Source organism: Pseudophryne corroboree, chromosome 4, assembly GCF_028390025.1.
Source record: "Pseudophryne corroboree isolate aPseCor3 chromosome 4, aPseCor3.hap2, whole genome shotgun sequence".
In the NCBI taxonomy this organism is placed as follows: domain Eukaryota; kingdom Metazoa; phylum Chordata; class Amphibia; order Anura; family Myobatrachidae; genus Pseudophryne; species Pseudophryne corroboree.
The window spans coordinates 544,821,253-544,833,388 of record NC_086447.1 but is presented as its reverse complement, the minus strand read 5'-3'; the positions used below and the strand labels follow the sequence as shown (position 1 = coordinate 544,833,388).

General features: G+C 45.2%; 1 protein-coding gene across 2 annotated transcripts in view; it reads right to left on the bottom strand.

The window, feature by feature from the left end:
* The window catches only part of MTCL3 (MTCL family member 3), a 107,530-nt gene that overhangs the window by 28,406 nt on the left and 66,988 nt on the right, over positions 1–12,136 (bottom strand). The window contains exons 2-5 of one of the 2 annotated variants that reach the window (XM_063917353.1): positions 11,701–11,868; positions 10,288–10,539; positions 9,023–9,352; positions 8,852–8,931 (exon numbers count right to left, since the gene is read on the bottom strand). In XM_063917353.1, coding sequence (XP_063773423.1) covers positions 8,852–8,931; positions 9,023–9,352; positions 10,288–10,539; positions 11,701–11,868 — 830 coding nt within the window. Of the gene's footprint in view, positions 1–8,851; positions 8,932–9,022; positions 9,353–10,287; positions 10,540–11,700; positions 11,869–12,136 lie in introns of those variants that run through there. The other variant, XM_063917351.1, reaches the window with a different exon arrangement.

Genomic DNA, 12,136 nt, shown 5'->3' with positions numbered 1-12,136 from the left:
CAAGCTGCCGTCTACACACCATTGAGAGGACACTGGCTTTTGCTTGTTAACAGGTGCAGTCACTGATGTCACAGAAATCAAATTACTGCCTTGCCCCGGGTGACGAAAATCCTAGTTTCGGCCCTGCTTGTTTAAATGCTTTCAATGGTGTTAAAAACTCTAGTGAAAGCACCATTTTTTAATGCCAGTCTGGAAATAACCTTATATGGTTACATTACATTCTAAGTAGGACTCATGATTGGAAATATGGAGTGTAGCAAGAGGATGTGAAAATGTGGCTTTATTTATGTTAGTATATAACAGTGGTTCCCAAACTGTGTGCCACACCCTGGGGTGCCTTGGCAGATAGTCCAGGACCAGTAAAAATTACTTATTGTCTATACCAGTGCTTATGGCTTCCAATCATAAACTATTTGGACAAACAGAAGTGAATCTTGTCCTTCACAATATAATTGAACATATATGTACATTTAACCTTTTAAAAAAACATATAAACATATAAAGGAGTGATACTGGCGCTTAAAATACTGAATGAAAACATTTGGGTGTCTACTTTTCTCGTCTAAACGGGACTGCTTAGACGCCCAATGAATTGTCAGGATTCATTTGTGTCTGGGCACCCATGCATATTGTGCATGTTACGCCCAAACAGACAGGGCCCCCGTAGGTAGCTGATAGTGATATTTCTGCTGATATTTGTTAGTATGAGCAGCATTGCTAAGAATAAGTGGATGGACTGAACTGCATCGAGTAGTTCAGTGTTCTGGAAGGACCGGGCATTCTTTCCTGTTGAAGAAACCTGTTATCTGTATGTTAAAATAAGAATTTACTTACCGATAATTCTATTTCTCATAGTCCGTAGTGGATGCTGGGAACTCCGTAAGGACCATGGGGAATAGCGGCTCCGCAGGAGACTGGGCACAAAAGTAAAAGCTTTAGGACTAGCTGGTGTGCACTGGCTCCTCCCCCTATGACCCTCCTCCAAGCCTCAGTTAGGATACTGTGCCCGGACGAGCGTACACAATAAGGAAGGATTTTGAATCCCGGGTAAGACTCATACCAGCCACACCAATCACACTGTACAACCTGTGATCTGAACCCAGTTAACAGCATGATAACAGAGGAGCCTCTGAAAAGATGGCTCACAACAATAATAACCCGATTTTTGTAACAATAACTATGTACAAGTATTGCAGACAATCCGCACTTGGGATGGGCGCCCAGCATCCACTACGGACTATGAGAAATAGAATTATCGGTAAGTAAATTCTTATTTTCTCTGACGTCCTAGTGGATGCTGGGAACTCCGTAAGGACCATGGGGATTATACCAAAGCTCCCAAACGGGCGGGAGAGTGCGGATGACTCTGCAGCACCGAATGAGAGAACTCCAGGTCCTCCTCAGCCAGGGTATCGAATTTGTAAAATTTAGCAAACGTGTTTGCCCCTGACCAAGTAACTGCTCGGCAAAGTTGTAAAGCCGAGACCCCTCGGGCAGCCGCCCAAGATGAGCCCACCTTCCTTGTGGAATGGGCTTTTACAGATTTTGGCTGTGGCAGGCCTGCCACAGAATGTGCAAGCTGAATCGTACTACAAATCCAACGAGCAATCGTCTGCTTAGAAGCAGGAGCACCCAGCTTGTTGGGTGCATACAGGATAAACAGCGAGTCAGATTTTCTGACTCCAGCCGTCCTGGAAACATATATTTTCAGGGCCCTGACTACGTCCAGCAACTTGGAGTCCTCCAAGTCCCTAGTAGCCGCAGGCACCACAATAGGCTGGTTCATGTGAAACGCTGAACCACCTTAGGGAGAAATTGAGGGCGAGTCCTCAGTTCTGCCCTGTCTGAATGAAAAATTAGGTAAGGGCTTTTATATGATAAAGCCGCCAATTCTGAGACACGCCTGGCTGAAGCCAGGGCTAACAGCATGACCACTTTCCATGTGAGATATTTTAATTCCACAGTGGTGAGTGGTTCAAACCAATGTGACTTTAGGAGACTCAACACTACATTGAGATCCCAAGGTGCCACTGGAGGCACAAAAGGAGGCTGTATATGCAGTACCCCTTTGACAAACGTCTGAACTTCAGGCACTGAAGCCAGTTCTTTTTGGAAGAATATTGACAGGGCCGAAATTTGAACCTTAATGGATCCTAATTTTAGGCCCATAGATAGTCCTGTTTGCAGGAAATGCAGGAAACGACCCAGTTGAAATTCCTCTGTAGGGGCCTTCTTGGCCTCACACCACGCAACATATTTTCGCCAAATGCGGTGATAATGTTTCGCGGTTACATCCTTCCTGGCCTTGATCAGGGTAGGGATGACTTCATCTGGAATGCCTTTTTCCTTCAGGATCCGGCGTTCAACCTCCATGCCGTCAAGCGCAGCCGCGGTAAGTCTTGGAACAGACAAGGTCCCTGCTGGAGCAGGTCCTTTCTTAGAGGTAGAGGCCACGGGTCCTCCGTGAGCATCTCTTGAAGTTCCGGGTACCAAGTCCTCCTTGGCCAATCCGGAGCCACGAGTATAGTTCTTACTCCTCTCCTTCTTATGATTCTCAATACTTTGGGTATGAGAGGCAGAGGAGGGAACACATACACTGACTGGTACACCCACGGTGTTACCAGAGCGTCCACCGCTATCGCCTGAGGGTCCCTTGACCTGGTGCAATATCTGTCTAGTTTCTTGTTGAGGCGAGACGCCATCATGTCCACCTTTGGTTTTTCCCAACGGTTTACAATCACGTGGAAGACTTCTGGGTGAAGTCCCCACTCCCCCGGGTGGAGGTCGTGTCTGCTGAGGAAGTCTGCTTCCCAGTTGTCCACTCCCGGAATGAACACCGCTGACAGTGCTGTCACATAATTTTCCGCCCAGCGAAGAATTCTTGCAGCTTCTGCCATTGCCCTCCTGCTTCTTGTGCCGCCCTGTCTGTTTACGTGGGCGACTGCCGTGATGTTGTCCGATTGGATCAATACCGACTGACCCTGAAGCAGAGGCCTTGCTTGACTTAGGGCATTGTAAATTGCCCTTAGTTCCAGGATATTTATGTGAAGAGACGTTTCCATGCTTGACCACAAGCCCTGGAAATTTCTTCCCTGTGTGACTGCTCCCCAGCCTCTCAGGCTGGCATCCGTGGTCACCAGAATCCAGTCCTGAATGCCGAATCTGCGGCCCTCTAGAAGATGAGCACTCTGCAACCACCACAGGAGAGACACCCTTGTCCTTGGAGATAGGGTTATCCGCTGATGCATCTGAAGATGCGATCCGGACCATTTGTCCAGCAGATCCCACTGAAAAGTTCTTGCATGGAATCTTCCGAATGGAATCGCTTCGTAAGAAGCCACCATCTTTCCCAGGACCCTTGTGCATTGATGCACTGACACTTGTCCTGGTTTCAGGAGGTTCCTGACTAGCTCGGATAACTCCCTGGCCTTCTCCTCCGGGAGAAACACCTTTTTCTGGACTGTGTCCAGAATCATCCCTAGGAACAGTAGACGTGTTGTTGGAATCAGCTGCGATTTTGGAATATTTAGAATCCACCCGTGCTGACGTAGCACTACCTGAGATAGTGCTACTCCGACCTCTAACTGTTCCCTGGACCTTGCCCTTATCAGGAGATCGTCCAAGTAAGGGATAATTAAGACGCCTTTTCTTCGAAGAAGAATCATCATTTCGGCCATTACCTTGGTAAAGACCCGTGGTGCCGTGGACAATCCAAACGGCAGCGTCTGAAACTGATAATGACAGTTTTGTACCTGAGGTACCCTTGGTGAGAAGGGTTCCAGGTTCGCTATCACTGCTCTGAGTGACTCCATCTTGAATTTGAACCTTTTTATGTAAATGTTCAATGATTTCAGATTTAAAATCGGTCTCACCGAGCCGTCCGGCTTCAGTACCACAAACAGCGTGGAGTAATACCCCTTTCCCTGTTGTAGGAGGGGTACCTTGATTATCACCTGCTGGGAATACAGCTTGTGAATAGCTTCCAATACTGCCTCCTTGTCGGAGGGAGACGTTGGTAGAGCAGACTTCAGGAACCGGCGAGGGGGAGACGTCTCGAATTCCAATTTGTACCCCTGTGATACTACCTGCAGGATCCAGGGGTCCACTTGCGAGTGAGCCCACTGCGCGTTGAAATTTTTGAGACGGGCCCCCACCGTGCCTGAGTCCGCTTGTAAAGCCCCAGCGTCATGCTGAAGACTTGGCAGAAGCGGGGGAGGGCTTCTGATCCTGGGAAGAGGCTGTCTGCTGCAGTATTTTTCCCCTTCCTCTGCCCCGGGGCAGTAATGAGTGGCCTTTTGCCCGCTTGCCCTTATGGGGACGAAAGGACTGAGTTTGAAAAGACGGTGTCTTTTTCTGCTGAGAGGTGACCTGGGGTAAAAAGGTGGATTTCCCAGCCGTCGCCGTGGCCACCAGGTCCGATAGACCGACCCCAAATAACTCCTCCCCTTTATACGGCAATACTTCCATATGCCGTTTGGAATCCGCATCACCTGACCACTGTCGTGTCCATAAACTTCTTCTGGCAGAAATGGACAGCGCAATTACTCTTGATGCCAGGGTGCAAATATCCCTCTGTGCATCTCGCATATATAGTAATGCATCCTTTAAATGCTCTATAGTCAATAATATACTGTCCCTATCCAGGGTATCAATATTTTCAGTCAGGGAATCCGACCAAGCCACTCCAGCGCTGCACATCCAGGCTGAGGCGATTGCTGGTTGTAGTATAACACCAGTATGTGTGTATATACCCTTTAGGATATTTTCCAGCTTTCTATCAGCTGGTTCCTTGAGGGCGGCCGTATCAGGAGACGGCAACGCCACTTGTTTTGATAAGCGTGTGAGCGCCTTATCTACCCTAGGGGGTGTTTCCCAACGCGCCCTAACCTCTGGCGGGAAAGGGTATAATGCCAATAATTTATTAGAAATCAGCAGTTTTTTATCGGGGGAAACCCACGCTTTGTCACACACCTCATTTAATTCATCTGATTCAGGAAAAACTATGGGTAGTTTTTTCACACCCCACATAATACCCCTTTTTGTGGTACTTGTAGTATCAGAAATGTTCAAAGCCTCCTTCATTGCCGTGATCATGTAACGTGTGGCCCTACTGGACATTACGTTTGTCTCGTCACCGTCGACGCTGGAGTCAGTATCCGTGTCTGGGTCTGTGTCGACCATCTGAGGTAACGGGCGCTTTAGAGCCCCTGACGGTGTTTGAGACGCCTGGACAGGCACTAACTGATTTGCCGGCTGTCTCATGTCGTCAACAGTTTTTTGCAAAGTGCTGACACTGTCACGTAATTCCTTCCATACGACCATCCAGTCAGGTGTCGACTCCCTAGGGGGTGACATCACTATTACAGGCAATTGCTCCGCCTCCACATCATTTTCCTCCTCATACATGTCGACACAATCGTACCGACACACAGCACACACACAGGGAATGCTCTGATAGAGGACAGGACCCCACGAGCCCTTTGGGGAGACAGAGGGAGAGTTTGCCAGCACACACCAGAGCGCTATATATATATACAGGGATAACCTTATATAAGTGTTTCTCCCTTCTATAGCTGCTGTATTTGTATTATCTGCCAATTAGTGCCCCCCCTCTCTTGTTTTACCCTGATTCTGTAGCAGGACTGCAGGGGAGAGTCAGGGAGCCGTCCTTCCAGCGGAGCTGTGAGGGAAAATGGCGCTTGTGTGCTGAGGAGATAGGCTCCGCCCCCTTTTCGGCGGCCTTTTCTCCCGCTTTTTTTAGGAAAACTGGCAGGGGTTAAATGCATCCATATAGCCCAGGAGCTATATGTGATGCATTTCTTTAGCCATATAAGGTTTAAAACGTGTTTTATTGCGTCTCAGGGCGCTCCCCCCCAGCGCCCTGCACCCTCAGTGACCGGAGTGTGGTGTGCTGAGAGCAATGGCGCACAGCTGCAGTGCTGTGCGCTACCTTATTGAAGACAGGAACGTCTTCTGCCGCCGATTTTTCCGGACCTCTTCGCTCTTCTGGCTCTGTAAGGGGGCCGGCGGCGCGGCTCCGGGACCCATCCAAGCTGAGCCTGTGATCGTCCCTCTGGAGCTAATGTCCAGTAGCCAAGAAGCCCAATCCACTCTGCATGCAGGTGAGTTCGCTTCTTCTCCCCTTAGTCCCACGATGCAGTGAGCCTGTTGCCAGCAGGTCTCACTGAAAATAAAAAACCTATTTAAACTTTTACTCTAAGCAGCTCAGGAGAGCTACCTAGCATGCACCCTTCTCGGCCGGGCACAAAAATCTAACTGAGGCTTGGAGGAGGGTCATAGGGGGAGGAGCCAGTGCACACCAGCTAGTCCTAAAGCTTTTACTTTTGTGCCCAGTCTCCTGCGGAGCCGCTATTCCCCATGGTCCTTACGGAGTTCCCAGCATCCACTAGGACGTCAGAGAAATAAAGAATTAACCATGACAACATAAATTTCAATTTGACACATGTGACCTTCTGAACTGTTTAAAGTTACAACCCACTCTGTAGTAACACTGTAGAGTTAGGCACCCTACACACTGGGCGATAACACTGGGCGATATGAATGATAACGGCCTTTTTTCAAAGATCTATGGTTCATGTCGTCTAGTGAGTATGCCTGAACGATGAATGATGTGCGCATCCGCGAGTCATTCGCGTTCATCTATGGTCTATCGAACATGCAGCTCAACTTTGACTACATCATTGAGCTGCATGTTCGGGGAATGCGGGGGTTGACGTCACTGCATGATATCGTTCAGTGTGTATGCGCTATACCATAGCAATAGTGTTCAGCAATGTAGCGCTAGTCGCTTATTAGGGTAATGTCACTCAGTGTGTGCGAGGGTTTACAGTGCAAAAAGAGGTGACAATACAAGCAATAGATTGTCTAACAGACACTTCATCATGACATTCATCTGTAGGGGTTCGGTATGGGATCCCAGCAGTCAGGATTACAGCGGTCAGGAGACCAACGTGGGAATCCCAACAGCTGGTATCCCATCAGCAAGCGCAAGTCCCCATGCGGGCTCGCTGCGCTCGCCACGCTTCAGAGCCAGTGGTGAGCTTCACTCGCCACACAATTAAATTACCCCTCGGGTGGTGGCGTGGACCACCATCCGACTGGACATACCAGGCTTGGGTCAGGATTCCGACTGCCGGCATTTCACCGGCTGGCGGGATTCTGGTGTCAGTATCCTGACCACCGGGATCCTGACAGCCGGTAAATTAACCACATCCCATCTGTAGTTTTATTTTGATAAATTGGCTTGAGAAAGAGACATCATTTTAATAATACTCATGATAATATACTACTAAATAATCATGATAAGTCAGCTGCATCCATGTTCCCTTTAAGTTGTTCTCATAACATAAGAGAACATTTCACTTATGAACAAAATCTGGTTTTGTTAAATATTGCCAGCAATTGTGGTTATGCAAAATATTGTCTGTGCCTCTTTGTGTAGCTTCTTAGATAATTATCCATTCATACCTAGAGCATACAATACACAAGCAGTAACCACATATACCCAGCAGTACAGAACACAATATACAAAGCAAAGACTAAAACAATGGACCAAGCATTGGCCAGTACTTTAACAGCTACTGCACACCTCTGGATGAAATTACATCTCTGCCATAGCTCTTATCTGGTGCACCAATATGCCCTTTCCAGAACCTCTGGAATTCTATCAGCGTGCTGGCTACCCTTCCTTTGCCCCTGTGTGGCTGAGAACCACTTCATTCCAAAGCAAGGTATCACATTATTGGGATCTCCCTACTCACATCCTCATAACATTTTCAAGTATGACTGACCTAATATACAGTATGTCACTGCATGCCCCTCATTCTGCCCTGAAAGTGGCAAAAAAGCATCTAACAGAACACCCAGAAGCAGCTTGCAATACTACTGTTATGTTGGCGCAATATACAGCAGTGTGCAGGGGAACATATTTAATGTGGCAGGGTCTGAAAATTAGTACTCAGGCACACAACGCTAATCGACCACCTGCATACTTGTTCTGGTACTTCAATATATACTTCATTGTAAGACCTGAAGAAAATCATCCCTGACTGAAACACTGGAGGTAAGGAATGAGTGAGTGTCTTCCGTGTATTTAGAGATGAACAAAGTCATTTGAAATTTTTTTGCAATATCAGACAGCTACATTGACCATGCTCAAGGTTTTTAACTGGATATTATATAACAAGTGAATTATTAATAACTGAGGTTTAATATGTTGTTTGTAATAAGATATTCTGTTCAAACACATAATATTATTATGAGTTGGCCTACAAAATGTGTTTTTCTGTTCTAACCAGAAAAGAAGAAAATCAATACAGTAAATACAAGAATAAACTGACACGGTTTGACATTGATATCTTGGCGCATAGGATCCTGACTGTCATAAAACCAAGTGTTTCATTCCAATGTTAAAAGTCATAATGGATTTTGGTAAGCACTTTAACCCTAATCCACATCACCCACAGCCTAACCCTGACCCACCTCTCCTGCAGCCTAACCCTAACCAAACAAGCCCCCTCCTGCCTATCCCTACCTAAGCCATGCCCCCTTCCCCCTTGTCCTAACCCTAATTATAATAACCATTATCTCTGTACTTACCGTCAAGATTCTGACCATTGGGATGCAGCTACTGGCATTCTAACCTTCAGGATACTGAGTGCCAGGATATTAACTACATCCTACTGACACAAATAGTTCCATAAAATATAGAATAAGTGATTTATGGTTCCATCACATCTAACATTATGTTGTAACCATAAATCACTTATTCTGCATAATCTGCTGCAAAGCTAAATTAGACCCGCTGGTCAGATCACACCGCAATACATACTTTTTGGAGCTGGTTCTTGTTCGGATTTCTTCCTGGTATTTACATAGTTCCTCACTGACTCTGGCAATCTCTTTTAATGCCTGATGTGAATGACAAATGTAAACTGCAGTTACTGACTGTTATAATACAGTATACAACCATATCCAACTTGTCAATGAAACCAGTACTCACATCATTCAAGGTATCATTTTCAGTTTTGGACATTCTTTGGCTAATCCCCTTTTCTGATTCAATACTGCGAACATCATGCTTTTGATGGGACAATTTCAGCTCAGCTGTTCTCTCCTTATTTATATGAAGACAATCATTCAGCAATATTCTATTACTTTTCTCCATCTTGGTGTTGACCATATGATTTTGGTGACTTTGTCTTTCTATATTTGGCGTTTCCATAGCTTCAGGCTGTGAAAAAGGCAACGCAAATTGCAGCATTTTTTCCTGGGTGCGATCATCATCTCCATTCAGGGTTTTCTCCCTTCTCAGTTTCACTTCCTGATACAGCTGCACAAAAATAACAAATATGACTAGAGTTTATTTTGTGACTCTCAAGACCCACAGATTTATATACCTAATCAGATAAGAATGCATGAGTTTGCATTAATATACACACAGAAACACACCCACCCACACACACATATACTGTCTATCTATCTATCTATCTATCTATCTATCTATCTATCTATCTATCTATCTATCTATCGTTTTGTAAAAGGAACACAGACCTGCATCTGCAGATATATCTATGGACAGATCAGGCAGTGTGTTGAGCATACACACTGCTCGATCCGTCAGGGACTGACGTCATGAACTGGGCGGGCGTGTACACACGCCCGCCCAGTTCAGCTGTCAATCACCGCCGACCGCCACAGCATGTGTACGGGCGGTCGGCCGACCGCCGTACACAAACAGCGACACGCCAATATATCGCAAGATATATTGGCTGTCGGCTGTGCTGCGGGGCCGACGCGATACGTCTGTGAACGACGGAGTTCACAGACGTATCGGCCGTACACACTGGCCGATGGACCCGCGATATATCGGCCGTTCAAGAGAACGGACGATATATTGGCCAGTATGTACGGGCCTTAAGACATTTCCTCTAACCTCAATGGACAGATGCAAAAACAATAAATACATAATAAATAGTATGATGTTGATATAATTGAATAGATGATGTTCTTTAAATTGAGTTTCTTTAAGAAAAGTACAAAATATCCAGACTGTTTACTAAACAGTCACCTCTCACATTGGTCTGCTGTGGCAACATATTCCTCTGGCACATGTAGAACCCTGTCACAATTCTCTAAGCTTAGCCCCCACCCTAGCTCCTTGCTAACATTTTTTATTTGCCATAGCATTTTATTTTTCCATGTAACTTTAATAATTTTTAGTAGTTGCATAAATATGACAGTAGGACCAGTCGAATCTAAATATACCTCTTCTATCTTTTTCTGCATGGTTTTCCATTGGCATTCCCACTCTTTTCTTTCACTGTCAAATCTTTCCAATAATTCTATCTTTTCCACTTTCCAATTGCGTTCATTATTCTCTAACTGTGTCTTGAGTTCCATGGCCGCAGTGTGAGTGTCTTCAAGCAGGCGCCTCTGTTCTATCTTTTCCTTCCTTGTGTCTTTCGGGATGTCTGGAATACTTTTATTAGCACATGTCTTGGCTGAATTAGCTTCTGGCTATAAAAAGTTGTGTGAGACAAAATGATCAAAACCTCATTAGAACCTTTAGTTTAGAATGTATGTGACAGTATATGTTATTACTCAAAATGAAAGATAAGGAAAAACAAGTGAATTGCTGCCACCACCGAAAGGGAAAAAACTTTAATATTTATGTATACATCTTTTTTCCCAGATTTCAGGGAAGGAATACAAACAAATCAGCCCAGTTTCTACATTTAAAATTAATTGATATATTTCCTATGTCCATGATAACACAAAATATTGTTAATATTGTATGCTAGTAAGTTTTGATCCTTACAACACTCATATAATGCATGGTATCCGGTCTCTAGGTCGACAAGACTTAGGTCGACAGTGTCTAGGTCGACCACTATTGGTCGACAGTAACTAGGTCGAAAGGGTTTCTAGGTCGACAGGGTCTCTAGTTTGACATGTTCTAGGTCAACAGGTCAAAAGGTCGACATGAGTTTTTCACATTTTTGTTCTTTTTTAAAAACTTTTTCATACTGTACGATCCACGTGGACTACGACTGGGAACGGTAACCTGCCCGAAGCAAGGGAACGTGGTGCACTAATTGGGGTTCCCGGTCACTGTACGGCGAAAACAACACCACAAAAGATAAAAAAAACTCATGTCGACCTTTTCACCTGTCGACCTAGTTACTGTCGACCAATAGTGGTCGACCTAGACACTGTCGACCAAAGTGTGGTCGACCTTCAATACCACACCCAACATGCATACTTTCCCTATTAATACAGCGGTCTAGGTGACACACTATCAGAATGACAATATTTGGGCTATCAGAGCACCTGTTTTCTCCAAAGCAGGTGTACCAGAGTGGATTATGGTGGATAGTGAGACTTTCCCTAACCTAAACAGATACTTTTCCTGTACTAGGGCCCCATTTATGTCCTACATGCCTGGATATTGTAGTGATTACATTAGCTCATTCAATCATATGCTGATAATTGGATTGGCTAAATGCCAAATATGAATACTGTGGCTCTAGGGAAACTACTGGGAAACGGGACTATACTAAATAAATTAAGGCCATACCCATGAACATGAGTGATGTTTAAGATACATCCTTTAGTGTTTGCTGTGCAGCTCTATAGTTCATACATTTTTCATTATTTACATCACTGCATTTAAAATACCTTGGGGATGTGTTGCTGTAGTTCAATCCGGTCAGTCCCCCACCCACATCGATCGCTTAGGAACTGCAGCAGAAAGTCAGTCCATTTTTTTTCTTCTCTTCTCTGTTCTCTCTGAATCACTTCCAAAACTGCCTTCAGCTCTAGCAAAATCCCTCTGTTTTCACCTGCCTGTAACATGCAAGATATTTATGTGATGGAATATCACCATACACACAAAGCAAGCACACAACATTCCTAAGACAAAATAAATCTGTTACTACTTTTGGATAAGCCAAGTCCCTAGCCATCAAATGGAAAATGTCCAGCACAAGACAGCCAATAAGCAAAAAGGAGGACACTTTCATAAAAGCATAAGACAATGCTACTTTCTTATCACGAGTCAGTGCTGGCCTATATATTAGTATATCACTTATGTGTGACTTAATGGACCTTTCCA